This window comes from Indicator indicator, chromosome 25 (assembly GCF_027791375.1).
Source record: "Indicator indicator isolate 239-I01 chromosome 25, UM_Iind_1.1, whole genome shotgun sequence".
Classification (NCBI taxonomy): Eukaryota; Metazoa; Chordata; class Aves; order Piciformes; family Indicatoridae; genus Indicator; species Indicator indicator.
The window spans coordinates 14,207,273-14,228,346 of record NC_072034.1 but is presented as its reverse complement, the minus strand read 5'-3'; the positions used below and the strand labels follow the sequence as shown (position 1 = coordinate 14,228,346).

Genomic DNA, 21,074 nt, shown 5'->3' with positions numbered 1-21,074 from the left:
CAATTTACAGAAATGGTTGTCAGGACATTTTTTAATTGTAAAACTTTTTGTGATGGAATTCAGGGAAAAGACTAAAGGCAGAAAGCAGTGGAGACAAAGAGCTGCTATTAACCTACAGATGCTACTGCAGGGTTCATTTTAAGATTGGTCACACTGCTGAGCCAATGAAGTGTTGGTGTGACTATAAGGGACCACCCTTTTCTGGGGTGAGAGGGCAATTTGGTCTTCATGCTCATTTAATCCCAAGACATCTTTCAATGGACTGTCAGTTGAATCTACATTGTGCAAAATTATGCATGCACTTTTTAATGCAGGCCATTGTTCACTGAGCACTTAACCAAGATTTCTCAACCAATTTCCATTTGGTGTGAGGTCACTCAAAACCCAGGCAAACATATATGGCAGGCAAATGTAATCTTCTGTTCCTCTGAGTTGGAGTATGTAAGGCAGACCAATGCAAGTAGCAGCTCTGCTGTACTGTCAGTTTTAATATCTATTAAATGAAGACTGACAGCTTTCTATAAGAGGAAATCCATTGCATGTAACTGCCCTGGAGGGGTAATTTTGCTACTGGAATACTGCAGTATGGCTAAAGTCTTTTAGGTATTACTGTCTAATGTTTTGTAAGTCGTTGACGTGCGAGCAGCTGCTTGTCAGAACTGTGGGATATACACACCAAGGCTACTCTGCTTTCTCTTCGTGGGCAAGATCTTATCCAAGCCAGGTAGTGCAAAGGAAGTCTGATGCTCAGTACATAGTGAGCAAGGAAATGCCAATTACAGCCTAGAGCTGGAGATAAGAGGGCACCAGTTGTGGAGATGCATCTAATTAGACTGTTAATACTTTAGAAGCCTCACTATAGCATGTACACCATATTTATTCATAAATTTACAAAGACTCAGTTTTATGTTAGCTCTTCAAGGAACATTTACATTTAGAACTGGTGAGCATCGTTACACATTTTGTACAAGTGACATCTTACACAGCCAACACTTGCTCATCTGAGCTCTCGTCCAGGGACGTTCCGGTCAGTGGGAAATCAGCAGCAGTCTACTCCTGTATAATCTGGCCTGTCCTGGCACAGTGAAAATCACTTTCTGAACTCTTTTAACGTATGCTGGAATTTTATTATGTTTGGTTGGTGCTTGTCTGGGGCTTTTTTTCATCCGTCGTAAAGGAAAACAAGTTAACACAAGGATACATTTCTAGATTAGATCCACAACACATTAAAGAGTGTGTTTGTTTGCTCTCTCTTTCCCCGTCTTTCCAATTAAGTTGGTGAAAAATGTAACTTTAGTATTTTACAGGACATGGTAAAGCTGTCTCATCTAGGTGATGTCTATATTATAAAAATAAAATAAAATAAAATAATATAAATATGTAACATGAGCCCAGTGCCCATCCTTAAATAAAATACATGATAAAAAGCAGACCTTCTAGGATGACTGGTTTTGAAATATGCGAATATAATTTAATTATTAAACACTTGGAACAATCTTGATATGAAGCTGCGATAACCAGATTTTTGCATCTATGCTAGATAAAGAAATGCGCAACATTCTGTAATAGAGTTACATTGATGAAGGTGAAGGTTACAGTCTTACAATGAATTGCCTAGATAGGAATGCATTAAGGAATTCTGCAGTATTGTCTCATGATGTAGTTCAGTTCACCTTAGAAACTGTTACAACTGGAATTCATTAAGTCCAGCAGTTTATACAGTGATGTTTGAAAACTGCTCTTACTGCTAGAATTCAGATAGATACAGACACGAGAGCTTGGGGGCGTCAAAGAATCCATCAAGACATCACGCAAGTCCTTTGACTTTGAAAATGTGGTTTACAGTGGAATTACTTTGTAAACTATTTCTCATGAAGAAATAAATATGAAAAAAAAAAAAAAATTCCACTAGCCATAAAACCATATGGGTGATAGTGCCTGCATGGGTATGTGTGCATCTACTGGGGGTCGGTACGTCTGCGGAGGCGTACGGGAATATTTACACACATACAGAATTGCTCTGCACATTGGTGGATATTATACTTAAATTAAGGAAGTAAATCAAATCACCGGTATTTGTTGCAGGATCACAGTCTTTTTAAAAGGACAGGATTCAAAACAAATGCCCGTTGAAAGTGTAGCTTCCAAACAGTCCCAGAAACTATACAATGTAGCTGGTTAGATCCAGCAAATAGGATGTCATGTCTAGGATCTGATCAAGAATACCTGCCCTCGTCACTCTTCGGATGTTTCTATCCACTTGTTCGCACTGGGGGCCCAGATAGCCTTTTTTACATAAGCATTTATTGGGCCTTACGCAGACACCTCCATGTCGACAGGCTGGGTCACATTTTGCTGTGGGTAAAAAAAGAGCGATTTTCTGATATGTTTAGAGCATCACAAACACAAAGGCACAATATGCATTCATCAAGAGCTCTGCTAAACTTCTAATGATACAGCACAGAAATTAAAAACAAAATAGAAAGGAGGAAATAGTAGAAGTTTCTAAATTGTGTTTTGTAAAGGTTTGGAATATTAGGAGGAGGACGTGATTTTGTCAGTTGGAGAGGCTGTCACCCAGGGCAGACTGAAACTCAGATTTTTTGAAGTGTCCAATGTTCATGTCTGATTCTGGAGTGCATTGAAGATCCAGCTCCAAAGATTTTAGGATCTATATACCTTATCACTTGAAATCAAGATGCAGCACATCTAGATCCTTAAACAGTGGTGGTCTACCTCATCCCAAAAATGTCCTGAAGTAAGTGAGGTATTTCAGCATCTCCAAGGCAGCAAGTACTGCATCTCAGGTAAAGCTGAGATTGTACATGCAGAGTTCTGCACTACATGCTGTCCTTAGCAGAGCAGGCTCCAACTGACCAGAGATGCACTCCTTTGGCTCTTGAATCACTTACGCTTGGAACAACATTGAATTCCTTTAGCAAAAAAGGAGCCAGAGTATTTATCAAACAGCTTTTATCAGTTAGTTAAGTTTCAAACTTTTCCCCTCTCTTTTTAGCAGATGCCTCACAATTTACTTATAGAGTTCTAGGTTAATTATCTTGCTTAAGTTCCTCAAATATGCTATTTTAAGTTGTAGCCAGTGTTTGTAAAACTAACCATCAGTAACTTTAGTTGTGTAAGTATTTTCTTCTGGAGTACAGCCACAGCACTGTGATAACCATAGCATGTCTTATGTGCAGACATTTTGCTCTTTAATATTCTCTATTACAACAAAGCTCTAATATTGATTTACAGAGATTTTTAATACACTAAATAAAACCAGGTTTCTTGATTTTAATCATGAGGTTTTGCATTTCACTAGGAGGAAACCAATGCCTCATGAGGTAATCTTTCTTATTTATATTATAATAGTAGCTTGAGCTCCAACCTAGAACATCTCTGTTAAGTGCTGTGTGGGATCTAGGGGAGAAATATTCTTAGTCTAAGTATTTTATGCAGGTTTCTTGTACATTGCAGCTTTCAGATTATCTGTCATAGAGCTGCATCTAAAGACTTATGTTCTCCTACATGTCATAAGTATTTCTTTAATGTCTCAGAACTGATGGCCAATTACATAAAAGGAAAATTTCCCTTCAGCAAATAACTAAAAGTAAATTATGACATGTCACATTTTTTCACTTGTTGCTATGAATCTATGTACAAACCAGTTCTGCAGAACTCTCCTTCCCAGCCTTGATTACAGCAGCATTTTCCTGTGGGAGTGCAGTGCCCGTTCCGACAATGCCTCGAGCATTCAGATGTCAGTATCGGTGCAGGCTGAGCTGTTCTTTTGCATTCTTCAGGGACTAGAGGCCTGAATAAAAATATATGAACCAAGCAGATAGTTACAAGCTGGGGTCAAAGAGAAAAACTTTGGTGTTTTTTAAAGGTCTGATTCTTTTTTATGGTATTATCAGTGGGAGAAATCTCTGTTCTAAGGGGATTACTTTTAAACTTGCAGGACCAAGATTCTAATAGTTTTGTGGAGAGCTGAAGGAAACTTTGGCTAAGTGTCCAGCTAGAATCCAAATAAACCAAACCAAAATTGTATGAGAAAGAATAGAAAATCACATTGTTCATTGTGTTAAACTCCAAAATATAAACAAATCGCTGGAATGAAAACTTTTGCACTGATTACTCTGTCATACATTAAACCCCTAGAGTGATATTCCTCTGTGGAGAAAAGGATAATCTTTGGACTGAGAAAGAAGGGACATGATGCCTCTGCAGAAAACAGTGACAGGAACTTGGGCATCCTTGTTTATCTCCTATTTCAACAGCAGAAAAAATATTGAGGGGAAAAAAACAAAGATAAAGAAAATAAAATGAACTAGTTTAACTCATGGCTTTTAAAATATCAGTGAAGCCCATATTCTAGCAGAATTTAAAGAAGATATTTCTATGCACAATGGGACCATTCAAAGATAGGGTAAAAGTAAATTTTCAGAACGTTTCTACACTTAAAAATTATAAAATTATAAAAGAAATTCACAGGCAATGTTGTTTTGGAAACAGTTCTACAAAATATTATTTTCATGTTCAGATTTAAAGCAAAAAGACCTTTCTTATAATTCCTACCTTTGGGGGAAAGAAGTAAATCTGAAAGTGAGGTGATTGTAGCATTGAGCAATGTCCTTTCTTCATCTGTCTCTGTTAAAGCCCATTTCTTTCATGCTGCTTTAAATGGGAATCCTCTTTTTCTTGCTCAAGCACAAGTACAGTACTGCGTTTAGCAGGAAACATAACCTCAGGCTCCTGGAGCATCTATTGGAAAAGAGCTCCAATGGCATGTCTTTAGCAAGAGTGACCTCACAGAGAGGTCACAGAGATACTTCATTTGTGAAGGTAATGATTTCTTTTATTAATAGATGTAAAATATTTATCTATGATAGTGCTGGGAGATGGGGGTGAATAGGTGTTAATTGTATTTAAATTGGGAGATAGAAATCATACCCTTTTTTTCTGTATCCAGCTGCTCACTTTTATGATTTAAAGTTTTCTGGTGCTCTTGGTACTTGTGACTGTAACCTTGCCTTTTTATTCTACCATCAATCAATAACTTGCACTCATCAGCCTTGGATAATATTTATTAATGGTGGGGTGGAGTAGACACAAAGATGGAAAAAATTCTGGTTGGCAGAGTGCCTTATGAGAAGATGAGTACAAATGCAGCTGCAGTGGAATCCTTCTTGTGTGTGAGAAGAACTACTGGGTTTCCTTGTGCTATGGGAAAAGCCACACTGCTTTCTCAGGATTTGAATGCTGTTAGGGTACCAGCACGTATCAACAGTCTCTGCCCCACAACACTTGCACTTTGCATTCTTAAGGCTTTAAAGGGGTGGAAATTTTCAGGCTCAGCATAAGCTGAAGTGAATCTCAGAAAGATAACATAAGGCTTGAAACTGACTGTTGGGACTTGATCTTTCCAGCACTTAGACAAGCCTATGATTTTGTTTATATAACTAGTGCTTCACTGTGTCTCTTGACGTTGAAAATGGAAAGGAATAGATGGAGCCACACTGTGAGCTGGAGAGAATTTTTTTCCTTGTCTCCCTCAATCTATAAAACTCTAAAGGGTACAGCTTGATTACTCTTACAGTAAGCACTATTTGCTCCGCAGAAAGTCAGCCAAAAATGTAGCTGATAATGACTATTTATATGGCCTGTACAATTCTAGTTATCTTAAAGAGCTGTTCATATATACAGTACAGTACAGTATATCTTGCTTGTTAAAACATGCTTTCATGAAACTGTATAACAACCCTAAATGTATGGAACATAGAGGAAAAGTTGTACTAGGGGCTGGGGCCCTCGTCGGGTCCCTTTGCTGACGTGTGCAGTGAGCTGGGAATTCTTGGCTTTAGATTGTTTAAAATATTTTTTGCTGCATTACTGTAGCTAGTATAAGAAAGTAGCCTCTACTGTTAGTTTAGAGGCATATAAAAGTCTAGCATGCTTGGACAGATTGAAACTCATCCTGGAACCACTTAGGCTTTCATGCCTTCTTTAGTGCATCTCTTCACAGTTCCACTAAACACAGAGAGTGATTTAGTTGCTGTATGTGCTAGCCTGTAACTCAGACATACATAAATCAATGCAAATGGAGGGTCAGATTCAGCAGTAATACAATGGTACTGGAGAGAAAACAATTCCTCCATCACGCCTTTGACACATTATCAAAAATCTTTACTTTCCCACTAAGGTGAAAAAAAACCCAACCAAACTAAACCAGACAAAAGTCTTGGACGTTCAAATTTGAACAAGAGAGATGGACACAGAAATCCTGCTTCTTGTAGAAAATGCATGGAAAGAATGTTATGCTTCAACTAACTGCACACAAGATATTAGATGTTAGAATGATGCTTATCACCAAAATTTGTGCATTACTTTTGTTTTTTTTTTTTCTTTGTAAGGGAAAATGTCAAGTAAAAATAATCTTGTTTCACTACTTGTCATGGACTAAATTTACTACTTGTCATAGAGTGAATATAGCATCTCTTCAGGTACAGCTTCTAAAATTAAAAAGTCTACCTTTAGTCCTGGGAGAGATGCCAAAAGCTCGTTACTTGTCTCCAGATTTACTACATGGGAATAATGTGGAAAAAACTCACGGCTTTTAAGATTTAAACTCAGCAGCATATCAAATTTATTCTTATATGGTATACTTGTTCATGACCTCTAGTCTTAAGAAATTCTGTCATGTTTGAAAACTAGTCCCTAGTGAAGCCTGTATCAATGTTAATAGCTAAGAGGTCAGTGCAACTGCTAAACAGTTTGTATTACTGTCAGGGTGGTCATGAAAACAACACCTGCTGCATGAGCACTTGGCAGCTGGGTCAACAGGCACTGTGGGAATTTATCAATTTAGGGGGCCACTTGCATAACACTTTGACTGATGAATTGGGAAAGACTGGCTTACTGGGCTAAAGCTGCTCTATTATGTATGACTTTCTTTAGCATGGCAGAGGCTTCCTGCAGGCTCCAGAAAATAAGCGAAAGATAAACTGAGCTGTTTTTTCCTTATAAAGTGATAAAAAGTGAGAACTCCTTAATAGCCAATGCTAGAATGACTGGGGGAAAAGAAAAGGGGGGGTGGGGGGGGAATCACGAACCAAAACAAAAACTTTTATAGTCAGTGAGCTGTGATGTGATTGAAAAAAATCCTTTGCTTTTTCCATCGTGGTTACAAAGGAGTTTTTGTGAAGTACTTCTGTAAAGTGAAACTCTCTAGGCTGGTATTTGCAAAAAGCTCTAATTTCTCTTTAGTGTCTCTTATGGGAATAGTAACTGCATGTGGGTAGGTAAATGAGATAAGAATTTTGCATGCTCTGGCTAAACTAAACATAATTAGACATTAATTCTGGCTTTCCATTCCCTCAAATGACTTAAGGGATAGTAACTTTCTGAACAGAAAGAAATCACACAGCCCACCTGGGCTGGTGAGAGTATTCACCAAGAAAGTTGGCTCATTCTACAGAGAGTTTCCAGTAGTAGCTTCAGAGTATATCTACAACCCATCAGAACTGAGTATCTTGATGCAGATTAGTCTAATACTATATTCTGCTGCATTTTCATTTCCATAGTAATTAAAGTCTGTAAGAGGGCTACACTTCCATAAATGCTGCTCTTCTATCATACTATCAAATGCTGTCAACTCACACTAGAGAACAAAATCACCAATGTTTTTATACAGGGCCTGAACAATGTTGAAATGAGGTATGACCTAGATATTGTCCCTTAGTGTTTGAAATCAGCCTGTTTGGGAACACTCTCCAATAGCAGAAGTCCCAGAAGGTGATGATGGAAAGGATAATAAGTGGAATTACATACTTTGGAGAGGCATGAAAGAGGAGTTAGATGGTTTGAACCAAGTTCAGGTTTCAGCCCAATGGAAAGCATCTATTCTGGCTGTTGATGTGAAACATTGAAATCTAGATCTATAAGGTGTTATGAGGAAAAGGAAATCTTACATGTGCAAGAACAATTACTTGAGCTCTGCCTCTTCTGTGGACATCACCTACTGGCTCCAGTGAGCTATCCTGGTCAAAAGAATTACTCATCCTCTTTGGAATCACTGTATTGACAGTGGCCAACACTTAGAATGTCACAGGGGATGCTATGTGACTGCCTTGTAAACCTTTCTAGGTTTAGTCCCATCTTTTAACTGGAAATCTTTTGCCTTGTCCATCAGTTTGAGCATTCTTCTCTGAAATCTCCTTTAGTTTATCTGTAACTTGCTTACAGGTAAAAGTGATCATAAAAAGTGTTCCAAAAGAAAACTTACAAAGCCACACTATGGCTGTTTTACCACCTTCCAAAGTTTATTTTCTTACTTCTTGGTCTGTCCCTGTTGTTGGTTTTCAGAGAACAGCTGGTAATACTGTTTAAATTACAGCCGATACGAACCTATCCACAGATCTTTCATGTTTAAATATGCATTTTTAATACCGCCCACAGCTGATTTTTCTCCTCTCTTCATGCTACAAAATAATTACTTTTTCTTTCCTAATGGGTTTGTCTCCTATTTTTTTCTGTGGCTGGCTAACTGCAATATTTGGACCCATACACATTTTCTATAGCACTGTTTTTCCCTGTGCACTCATCGATGTTTTTGTATGTGCTACTGGTATGTAGAAACAGAGAGCAAGAAAGAAAACTTATAAAACAGAAAGTAGAAAAATAGAAAATAAAAATGTTCTGGTTGTAAAGAAATTTTATCGGATGCTGGTATTTGCACTGATTTCAGGGCATCTGACTAAGCCTGACATTTTGTTGAGAAGTACATTAGTCTTTCTCTCCCTGTATTTTCTCATTAGTTACTGACCCTGGAAGGTAGTTTACTTGTGATAACATTTAATAATCAGCAAGCAATGGATATACTTTTCAGAGACAGTTTTAACCTAGAAAATTATTTTGTGGCCTGCTAGTTTAACTAATTTACCTTATGTGGTTTTAGGTGTTTACAACTCATGATTTCCCACATCTCCTCCAATCTCAAAGCTAAATGTGCTATTACCCTTACTCTTCACTCTACTCCATTTTGTACATAGGCAGTACATGTGTGTTTGGCAGCACCTCACATACTTGCCTTTTTTTACATTAATTTCTACCTTTTCTGTTTCTGATTTATCACTTCATTGTCTAAAAGCTCCCAAATACAAATGTATCATTACAGCAACCTTGTTACAAAGAGGAGGATTATTTAATTCTGTGCTTTTGATGGGAGGCTATTTTGTTGGTGATACAAAGTATTTGGAGGAACTGAGCAAAAGTTTCTTGGTGCTTTGATTTTAATGTTTGTGCCTTGATGATGGAGGGATCCAGAACCTCTCTGTTGATGTTTGTCATATATCACCTCAGTTTAACACCTCATTTTTTATTACATGTGAAGGACTGTTTCAGGACAGGACTTTCCCATTGCTCAGTACTGAAGACTAATGCAGAGTTTTCTGAATTACCCTCATCCTCTGATCTTTAATGTTTTAACCTGCCCCCTTATTTTGAATTTTTTTCTGCTGCTAACAATATGCAAGTAGTAGGTTTCTTTCTTTATCTGTTTTTGAGACAAGGAAATCAGGGCCACAATTAAGTTTGAGAACAAATTTGATTACACAGTAGTTTTCTACAAAGATCAACAGAAACTAAATCCTGCATGTCCAAGTAACATTTATTATTTAGAATAAAAGAGTAATTATGTAAACTTGCAGCAGCTTATGAATGACCACCAGCAGAAGAATATTGGGTTTTGCATGAGGTTATTAATTTCCAGCAAGGGGCTACCACAAGGAATAATAATTTTTTATTCTTTTACACTGTCCCATGCATGGGAGGCTCTCTGTGAGTTAGTGAGTCTGCCAGGGGCTGCCTCTTGCAGGGTTTTTTAAGTAATGAATTCCTAAGATCTGATAAATCAATACTTTGCTGACTTTATTCATACCTGATGCTCATAGCCCACCTGTTTTGTCTTCTAGAAAGCTTACTGTGCTACAGTTTACACTTATATTTGATATATTTGTATGGCATATACCATGAGGAAGACACTAAAAGGAGCCACAAAATATTAGCATACAAAAAATATAAGCATGTGGACATAATTAATATTGTATTTATAAAGCTTTATATGAACGTTTGCCAAAGCCATGGAACTATTGAATTGTTTACATGTGTAATGTGGAATTAGCATGAAATGAGAAATAAAGCTGCAATGCTTTTTTCTGGAAGTAACTCATTATCTTTCACTTAAAAGCCTGCAATGGTGTGAGATTGAAACCCAGCAAAACTCAAAACTTTGTCTGAGTGAAAATTACCCCCTCTCTCTAAAAAATGTTACCAAAAACTCCATCCCTTTGCCACAGCCTGCTTAATTTCAACCGTGTGCCAATTTACAAAAGTATTTCATAGTTTTCTGGTTACTTTCACCAGTAACCAAACACAGTCTTGACCCTTTTCCATACATGAAAACAGCCAACCGTGAGTGCAGCAATGGGAGGTCTGGCCTTTCAGGTATGTCAGCTGAAGACCACCCTACTGGAAGAGGTAACAAGAACAAAAAGCCGAGGTCAAACAAGGCAGCCCCATGTAATTAGATACTAATAGTGGATTTAGGGTGTAAAATTCACTTAAAACCATACACCAACAGACTAAACAATCCTGGTAAGAATGGCAAGTTTTGTTCTAAAAAAAATGTTTTTAATACCAGAAAGCATAAATAAAACATTCATAATAACCTTGAGTGACAGTCTGTACTAACCTGCAGTAACATCTGCTTCCAAGTGATTTGCTAAAGGTTTGGGATAGTGTGGTTATAAACCACTGAAACTCTACTGGAACTTATAGTACAGCGCGCATCCGGTTCCATGAAGTTATTATTGAATTCACTTGTTGTGCCAATAATAATTTTTCCAATTTAAATTCTGACAGGAAAATAAATTCCTGTCTTAAGCAGTCAACAGCAAAACCACAAATGCAACCCTAACCATATGTGATGCTAACAGGGAGACATGCTGAAGTAGAAGCTGATCAGATAGGCAGTTGATTTTGCAGGGTATGATGTGGTCAAAGTAATGAATACCACAAACTTAATTTCTGTTGGATGTTTCATTTTGTGTTACTTTTGATGGTTTTGCAGGATGGATGTAGTGCCTTTACAAGCCACAAACTCGGTCTGATAGAGAAGCAAGATTCATCATGGAGAAATGGTATTTCTCCAGATAAAGTGAGTATTTGCTAGTCACCTACTCTTCCTGCTTCTGGGGCCCCTGCGTCATGTTGGGAACTGGATTTTTGTAGTCTTTCCAGATTCCTCAATATTTTCATAGCTCTAGCTGCTCTGCAAAGACCACATATTGAGAAACTCTGGTTTGATAATTTTCAATTAGCCTCACTTAACAATTGGTAAATTAAATAATTCAACTAATCATATTAATTCCATGTCTTATAAATAATTTGAGTGGGATTTCTAAGCTGTTGGAAACAGTGCTTTAAGAGCTATTAAAGAATTTAGTGTATTTTTGGCACATAGTCCAAGGACAGAAGGTTTCTTTCCAGGGAGAGACAGGTAAATGCAGGGATGTGGGAGGATGTTGAAACCTGGTAAGCAGTGACAATTCACACCCACTGAGGATTCAGTTCTCTCCATTATTCTTCATTGGTGGTACCTCCTGTACAACTGAAGAGATGCTTGGGAAAGACTGAATTTGTCACTTGGGACTTAAGGCAGAACTGAAACTGAGGAAATGAGACTGGAACTGATGGGGATGGCTTGTCTGCTAGCTGGTACTGTCAAATTATTTTCTGTAGCAGCTTTTCAGTATACAGAATAGGTATTGCCAGCCAGTACTAACCTTTGGAGCCAGCTCCTGCTGTACACTGCCCCACTGCAGTGGCAGGTAAGGAAGCAGTAGTGCTGGGGACAATTCCAGCATCTGCCATTCACTGATGCTGTGTAATCTCTGTGGTATCTACAAGTTATTTGGCTTCAGAATTACCAGAGGTATCTTTCACCTGTGCTGATTCATTAAATATATCTACACTTCCATGAAACATGCAAAGAATGTGAATCTAGGTGGGAAACTGGGCAGCACTGAGCGTAAAGTTGAAGAGTAAAAATTTCCAGAACTTCTGTTCTGATAGTGATTACTTTTAGTGAATCTGTTCTGCTTGCTGCCGGTGGTACGTTTCTTCTGAGGAAACCCCCTGCATTGAGAATTTCCCTTCTCATTGAACGTCAGTATTGCATAATTCAGCTACAGGAAAAGAACTACATTTACCTTTGGTTTTTAACCTGCTGAAAGAAAGACTGATCTTAGTGAGACATGCAGTGCTCACCTTTTTGGGTCAATGATCTTGTAGAGCCTTCCACTGTGAGGCTGTGTCATGCTTTTACTGCTTGATAATATGTAAATCTCACCTGTTGAAGAAACACACACTTAGTTCTCCTTTCCCAGGATGTCAAATACATGACTTTTGTGATCTAGCTGTATTTGCAAGATTTAAAAACTTAGAAGAAACACTCATCCCTGAAATATACAACAGAATCATTGCTATTTGAAAGTTTAAATAAGCACTTGGCCCAGATTGATTGTAAAAATATGGAAGATACTTTAGCATGAATATTTTTTGTTGTTTCATATTGTAGAGAAGTGTAGAATTCTATTGTAGAAAAATATTGTAGAGGTTAAAAAAAATAAAACCAGGGAGGAAGGGAGAAGAGGGGGTTTGGTCTTATCATGTAGTATCTTTGCCCCTTAAGTCTGTAATGTTGGGAATAAAAGCAAGTATATCAGACATGGTGTCACAGAACATGAGACAGCAGGACCTTTGCCCCTTCCAACCCATTTCTCCTTGCTGCTCCTTACAAGGCTGCTACAGTGTAGCTGAAAGCAGTGCAGACAGCTTTGACAAAGGAGATCTAGCCTTTAGATTTCTTCTTTTAAACAGGTACTAGAATTTTGAATAGTTCAGCAGGCATTACCGATAAGGCTTATCATTTAATAACATCTATTTACCTAATTCATCTTCACCAAATCCCAAGACGGGGCCTGAAAAGAAACCTCTACATGAACCAGTGTTGCCAAGACAGAGGGGCTTCTCTTGCCACTGTTTGGTTGCAGGACTCTGTTGCAGTGTTAAAAAATTTCTATATTCAAAAACACATAAAGCAAATTGTTATATTACATTTTGAATAGAGAGTTTTCACTGTCTAGATAAATAAACATGTGCTGCAAGTAACTTCATAGCCACATCTGTGATGTCCATGCCAGTTATTTTTTGGATGCTTAAAAAGCACAGCATTTCTCTTCCTGTCATTCAAACATTGCAAAGCTGGGTTCAAGTCATACTATAGAACCATTTGTGAATACTGAGCTATTTGGCATGGGAAAATTATGCCCTTTCCTTCCAAAAGCATTAATTTTATTCCATCAGTGATGTTCCAATCAACTCCCGAAGTTTTCAATGTCTTACCAGTTAGACCTGTTTGGGAAACAGCTCCACAATTAACATTTATTCCCATCATAATGTAAATTCTGCATGTTAAGTGATGTAGAACTAAAATCTTAATGTGCTAGTGTCTTTGTATTTATTTCCAAGGCTCAGGTATGTTACACATGTTGTTGTTCATTGGACTGCTGGGCTATTGTATTTCCAAAAGCCAGAATACAACTGCATTGTCACACCATTAAACTGACAGTGACACAAGGTACAAGACCGTTGCTGTTCCTTTACACAGGCTCTCAATACCTGCCTAAGAAGTTCTTTACTGTGGGGGTGGTGGAACACTGGAACAGGTTGCCCGGGGAGGTGGTAGAGGCCCCTTCCCTGGGGACATTTGAGGTCAGGCTTGATAGGGCTCTGAGCAACCTGATCTGGTTGGCGATGTCCCTGCTTACTGCAGGGTGGTTGGTCTAGCTGACCTCTGGAGGTCCCTTCCAACCCAGTGCATTCTGTGACTCTAAGTATACCTTACACACATTCTTGTTTAGGAGTTATAAGAAACCTACCCATTGCGGTCTCCAAATACGTAACTTCCATAGAGCCTTTCAGACTGGCAGCCTCGATAGACAAATCCACCAACCAAGGATCCACTGCTGAATGGTTTGAATTCTAAAAGTGAAGGCTCACTTTCTGAAAAAGAACTACCGTAGCATTAGATCATATGCTGTTTCAGATTTCAGTTCACATTTATCGCAGTTTTATTACTTCCATAAAATAAATTAATTTCATTTAAATGTTCCTCAGAATTCAAGATGCATTGCTGGGAATGAAACATTAAAAAGGCAGAAAATGACAACAAAGGCTGTTTGTGAAGCAATCAGTTAGGGATTTAGATAGGAGAGGCTATAATTGCTTCCTTCCGTGTGCACAGGCTGGGAGAATAAAACTACAGAAGGATTAGGTCGGACTTTCATTGAAGTTGATGTGATTACTGCTATTAACTTCTATGTGTCAATACAGTCTGCAGAATGGATCTCCTGAACTTCAGAAATACAATTAAACCCCTTCACTGTAAAGTCCATCCAGTATCTAAGAGCAGAAATTCCAGTGACTTTCAGCAGAACTTGTTTTCAAAGCCTTTCAGTGGTTTGAGAAACTCTTTCAAAATCACAGTTTTAAACATGGTGTGCATGTTGCATCCCATAAACACTAGTGCTGCTGGCCATAGCTTCTTGTGGTAATTTATTTTACAGTGCTGTTGGAGTTGCAGTTCTTGCACTTTCTTTTTCTTTTTTTTTTTTTTTTTACAAAACTGCGGAGTTTAGTCATATCAAATAATGCCTTCAAGGAAGTTTCTGTATAAATGTTCCTATTTATGCTTAGGGTAGAAGTAGGCTCAATTTAACATGCTAACTTGCTAACTGCTTTATTGTACATTAAAGCCACAGCCAAGACCTTTTGGTTTTATAGGAAGTTTTGTTTTTCACTTGGACAGCTATCTGCAAGTCTTTGATAAAATAATTTCCTACATTATAAGAGTAAGAGCTGAAATTCTATGTGGGGGGGAAAGGATGATGACCTTTTTTTATTGAAGCAATTGTCCCACTGCCTAGTATTAATATTGGCAAGCTGCTCTGGATAGACACAATACTGCTGAGTTTCAACTGCAATAAAGATGCAGTTGAAATTCCACTGAAGCAGTGGTTTACCAAATATTATTCTTTGGTTTGGCTTCTATAAAATGAAGACAGAAAATACATGCAAAACTGAAGCAGAACAATTTCACGATGCTGTTGTGTATTGTTGTACCAGCCAGCACAACTGCTTTGCTTTTAAGTACAGGTGGGAGAATGAGTGCTGTGAATAAAGTCAGCAACTGATGGTCTATCCAGGAGATAGACCAGTTCCTGATGCCTTTACACACCCTTGGCATTTATCACCTTTTATCAGCATGAATTTACAAGCCAATAAATGGTCAACCAAGGTAGATGATAGTTCAGAGTAACTGTCACCTGGCTTGCCTGAACTAGCAAGTGAACTCGGTGAGTACCAGAGCTAAACATTAACCTAAAATTGGGACTGACAATCATAACAATTCAGAGGGAACATCAAACACTTTCAAATTTTAAGTCTCTAATTGAATAAGTTTCTCTTTTTGAAATGTAACCTAAACTAGCCATTTGTCACAAAGTAGAAGCATTGTGCATTTTTCTAAAGTTTTCATTTTTAGCAACATTTAAAGAGAGCTCAGTCAGTTCCCTAATTTTTTTTTTTTTGTGCCTTGCTGTTATCTGTGTCCCTTTTCCCATTATGGGAGGCACATTACATGAGGTTTCTGTTCTGTATCTTAAAAAGTTATTTGTGAATGGCTAGGAATACATTTCTATTACTTCCTGATGTTCCAAAATCTTTTCTTTATGAGCCATCTTATGCAGCAACAGTGACATCCTTGACAGACTGGCAACTGGCTTATTTCTTAGATCTTATTTACATGATATTTTACATGAAAAGAAACAAAGCTGAGTCATTTAAATTTAGTTTTCTCTTGCATCTTTTATCTACTTGTGCCATACTTTCCATAAGTTCTATCTCTTATAGGTTACCTATCCTGTAAATTACCTATCATGGCTATACAGTCCTTTATCTGTTTTCCTCTGCTTTCTGTTTCCATGGGCATGGAAACTGCCCATTCCCAGTAGCTTTACCCTGGATGGAACTTACCATAGTCTTTACCCTTTATTATTTGTAATATTCTTGCTGAAGATCTGTTTTTTCCATTCGAATCTGAACAAAGTATAGTTAAATTGATGTTTACATCTGTTGGGTGGCGGTCCACAGCACACCTGCAAACCAAAAAAGTATAAGAAAATCCATGAGATAGATGAGTTCATAATGTATAATTCTCTATCAATAGTGTGAAGCATCACATTTTGAAGGATTATTGTTTCTTGTGGTGCCTACTCATGTGAGAGACCCATTTCATACTGAGCCAAAATATCTGAGAAGTGCATCAAATGTGTATACAAGGAACCTTTCCCATCCATGCACCATTTTTTAATACATTGTGAAGTAAAACTCTTTTTTTTCCTGCTAAGATGTACTCTGCTCAACAGCACTTGAAATGAACGTTGCTTTAACCAAGCTAAATGAGTTGGCTCGTATGGCGCAGAAATTTTGGACTGGTAAGAAGTCCCAAGATTCAGCTCCTCATCTGAACAACTTGACTTTCTGTTGGTTTTTTTTTTTTTTAAACCATGACTTTAAATGTCACTTCAGTGCTACCACCCACCTAATTTGCTGAATTATGCATTGTTTAGTTAAAGTATTGTTCTCCTCCTTGTTATTGTTTAGCTACCACCAGATGTTCTCATTTGTTTTCCACGTGCCTTTATTTTCTCAGTCGAGGTTTCCTTCTCAGACGTACTTTATCAACTCTCTGCTTTATGTTCTCTCCTTTCATAAAGGTAATCATTTTATGATTCAATAAAACCAAAATTCCTGTGCTTTGTTTCTCTCATTTCAGTGTCTCTTCTCCTTCCCCTTTGCCAGTGTACATTTGTTTCTAACTGTGACATATGTGTGGAGGTAGAAGTGGAATTTTTCAAAGTTCACTGGTGCTTTTATTAGCAAAACTTTGTTACCCGAGTGTCTCAAAGATTTCTGGTTAAAAACAGCATTTCCAACTCCAGGGTAATTCAGTTTAATTGAAGCTTGCTTACCGGCCTGGATTGTGGAGTCCATGTGCAAAGATCTCGGGAGGTTGGTTTGTGCTGTTAAAATGTGGGTTGCTCCGCGGTATGGAGTAAGGGACATTGCACAGGTCAGTATTGACGTCGAGGCGCAACACAGACCCTGTAAAATCACTGAGAAAATCGGAGGATAAAATAATTTGGTTTAAAAAAATATTTCACACTGGTAGATTTAATCCATAAATATTTTACTGGTAGATTTGAACCAGCAAAATAAACCACCCAAGTTACTGAATAATCACGTATAGACTGGGTTTATGGTATCTGCAAGTCCAAAGAATAGTGGCAGAACCTACCAAAGACTTGGTTTGGCCAATATGTTGCCATGTTATATGGATACTAGAATGCCTCTGACCATGCTATTGGGCAGCAACTTGATAAAAAGAGCAACTTTCCATACATCAATATTGTTTTATGGCTTCAAACATAAGGCCATTAGCTCTTTTATACTGTATCTCCTCTAGAGTAACTATGGATAGAATCACTATGGAGTTACAGAATGCTTTTTGCTAACACTTTGAATCCTACTCTTGAATTCAACGACTTCTAATCAGTACAGTCCAAAGAAAAATGATATATTAATTTAAAAAAAAAAGTTATTGTGTTATTCGTATGATGATGTGATGATGTTGGTATTTTGTTGTGAAGAATCCTATCTTTCTTGTTACATAAAAGAGGTCAGAGTAAAATATTTTCCTTAGTAAAACATACTCCTTACTTTAATGATTGTAATGGAGGAAGGGAGGACATGAACTTAAAAGGAGCAGAAGAGCATAAAAACTCTTTTTTACAAACCTGAAAAGATGTGATATTTAAATTGATTTTGCCTTTCTTAATGCAGTCTTTTTCAGTCTCCCCTTGGTTTACATTAATTTAAAGTCAAGTATTAAATTTGCTCTCTGGTCTTGGTTGTAAGGATATCCTCACTGCAAAGGGCAGAAGCACCTGCTGCTGTTCTGCTGAGCCAGAGGCTCTGGGCGTAGCAACTCCTTTTAGGTTTGTAAAGGCTCAAAACTTTCTCTAAACTAAGGCAAATGCTGCAACTAACTCTAACACAGCAAAATGAAACAGAGGGAAAAAGCAGGGTGAGAAAATTTCATAGGTAGAACCCAAGTAGGATTGTTTCCTAAGTTCTCTAGCTATTTTCCTAAATGATGCAGTGTTGTTACTGACAACGTGTTTGTAGATGCTTTTTTTGGAATGTTTGCTCAATAAATTTCTTGTTCATAGAATAGTAGTTTGGAAAAAAGAGGTCTAACCTGTGCTTAAATGCAATTACATCTGCTGATGAGGGCTCCAATATTTAATTGGCTTGATAGTACACAACTACAAGAAAACATATTTAAGCAGTAAGACTCAGGCACTGAAACTAGTAGGATTATGTAGTAGGGGAAGAGAGAATAAGATTTGTCCTGACAATGTGCTGATCACCTTTGATTCTATCCCAAATACTGTGCAAACCCAGAAGGCAGTAATAGAATTCTCTCTATTGGCAGTTTTTGTACCTTAAACCATCCATCTCCTCCATATCATCTAAAGTGATCATGCCATCTCCAAGGAAAATGTATAGGAAGCCATCTGGGCCAAACAGAAGCTGTCCTCCTAGGTGCTTTCGATGTAGTTCTGCTACTTCTAAAAACACTCTTGCTGTTCTCATATCAACTTGGTGTGGATTTTTCCTGCAATATAAAGATATGAACAGTTTTCACGGTTCAGTCTCATTGTTATTTAAAAAAAAAAAAACTTGTGCCATTCAGGTTATGCTTTAAGATGTGAATGTTGTAAGCTGGTGCAAAAATGTCAAACAAATATTTCTGAGAAATTTCAGTTTTCCAGCATTTGCAAAAAAATATTTTACTGCCTTATACACAAGAAGTAGGAAATAAATATAATTAAAAAATGACAGAATCACTAAAGAAAAAGTCTTAAAAAGAATAAAGCAGTGTTCCAAAACTACTCTATGAAAGAAAATCAGCACTAATTTCTCTGCAAGTGCCCAAGTATACACATTGTAAATCTGATAGCTCACTTTAGAAATGGGAAATACTAAAATGACAAACTTGTTGAGAAATACGGAATTTGTGAATTTTAGATTTCTACTGATACCTGGATACTGTGTATTCTACGACCCTAAGGATGTGGTCATGAGGTCCAATAGCCCACCGTTCTTGGTTGGTGGTATAAGACACATAGAGCTTTCCATTTTTCTTGTAATTGGGATGGAATGCAAGGCTTAACAGTCCTCTTTCATCTCCTCCCTGCAGTCAAATGAAAAACACAAAGAATTGTGAAGTTAATTATGTTCTTTATTGTGTTTCAGCTGGAACCCAAAAAAAAAAGTTTCTTTCTTGTGGATAATCTTTGCCCAAACTCTTTTATTTCTTTCCTGACTACTGCACAAAAAGGATTATAAAACATTTCACTTTGGGGAAGTCTTTAAGAGTTAGAACAAGACAATTGTCTATGTAGTTATCTATGCACAAGTCTCTTACGCCACTTTTGTGGAGTGATTTGTGTATGTAATCTTTGGGAAGCCAAGAAGACAAGTTTAAGTGCTGTAAAGGATTCTTTGCTGGGTTACTAGGTTGCTTGTAATTCATAGAAGGCAAATAAAAGGTCTATAATCAGCAGTCACTTCTAATCCAAGTATCCAAAACCTAAAACACAGTGCTGGCTGCCAACTCCCACTGTCTTGGCAATATGTTTAGAAAACAGTTAAATTGCTTGTGTAATATGTAAACCTTTGTTTTACCCTGGAGGCAGCAACATCAGTTGTCACAACTATGGTGGTCTGTTCATCATACCGAGTATACTGTAGGTAATAAGCAGCCTTGGTCTCTGTGCAGAGAAACCATAGTTTTACATGTGGTCCTTCAATGGAAAGGTTTTTGTTATTTTTTAACATAAAAATAGAAAAATCTCCAAACAACTTTTCTTTTGTTACTATGTTTGCCACAAAGAGTTACATGTTAAGAAGCACTGTGACAATGCAAATACCCTGTGTGCTTAAATAGAAGGCATTTTTCTCCTTGGCTTCTACAAGCACGTGTAATATTGCTAACCCTAACACTGTGTTTGTGTACATGGAGAATAAAACTTCAGATTCTTTTGTTGCTCTTGAGGTTGTACAGGGGAGAGAAGCTGAGGCTCAGACAGGGGACAAAATTAAATGATTCAAATTCAAGTCATATAGGTGATTATCCACAAGCTGATAGTTGGTTTGGGGTCTAACTCAGGGCTTGCCAGCCTTTCAAACGAGTGACTCTGTTGTAGATTCAACTGCTGCAGCTCTGCATCCGTAAGGAGACAATGTTGTGCAACTCTAACCCCACCCATGATAACCAATTATGAAATTTTAAATTATAAGAGAGAATGAAGCTTTTAAAATGCATTTGCAATTCAGAATGATGGATGGGCCTGTCTTCCTCTTGAAAAAACTTCCCACAAAAGGCCTAATTGGAAAAGTGCACAGCTTTAATTTACTTTAATTCAACATGATTGCCATACTTCCTTTTTAATCACAACCACCAAAGAGAAACCTGAGTCAGAAGTGGAGATGTAAATAGGTCAAGAGATTTCCATACAAAGAGATTTGTACAGTGAAATCTGGATCCTGCTAATTTAGAGGCAGCCAAAAGTAGCTGGTTTGTTTGCTAGAAAAGTTGAGTTTCAGGGGTTATCAGAGAGGTTCATTTGGAAAGTCTAATCAGAGCTGCCAAATCAGTTGCAGTCACCACCGATGAAGGGACTGGTAATCTAGCTCTTTCTCCTTTAGGAGCCGAAAACAATTCTGCAGCTGAGTCTGAACTGATTGTAGACATTATTGTACGAGTTTCTAAGAGTTTTGACCAAGTCGCTCTGATAAAGTCAGAAGCAAAGGGAGGCAAATCA

The 21,074-nt window shown here is 37.6% G+C and overlaps 1 protein-coding gene across 1 annotated transcript in view; it reads right to left on the bottom strand.

The window, feature by feature from the left end:
- Positions 1–2,161: 2,161 nt before the first annotated feature.
- The window catches only part of HHIP (hedgehog interacting protein), a 65,364-nt gene continuing 46,451 nt past the window's right edge, over positions 2,162–21,074 (bottom strand). Inside the window, exons 5-13 of the mRNA XM_054392351.1 lie at positions 19,290–19,441; positions 18,689–18,862; positions 17,154–17,297; positions 16,156–16,277; positions 14,001–14,124; positions 13,008–13,138; positions 12,328–12,409; positions 3,666–3,814; positions 2,162–2,355 (exon numbers count right to left, since the gene is read on the bottom strand). Coding sequence (XP_054248326.1) covers positions 2,162–2,355; positions 3,666–3,814; positions 12,328–12,409; positions 13,008–13,138; positions 14,001–14,124; positions 16,156–16,277; positions 17,154–17,297; positions 18,689–18,862; positions 19,290–19,441 — 1,272 coding nt within the window. The remainder of the gene's footprint in view (positions 2,356–3,665; positions 3,815–12,327; positions 12,410–13,007; positions 13,139–14,000; positions 14,125–16,155; positions 16,278–17,153; positions 17,298–18,688; positions 18,863–19,289; positions 19,442–21,074) is intronic.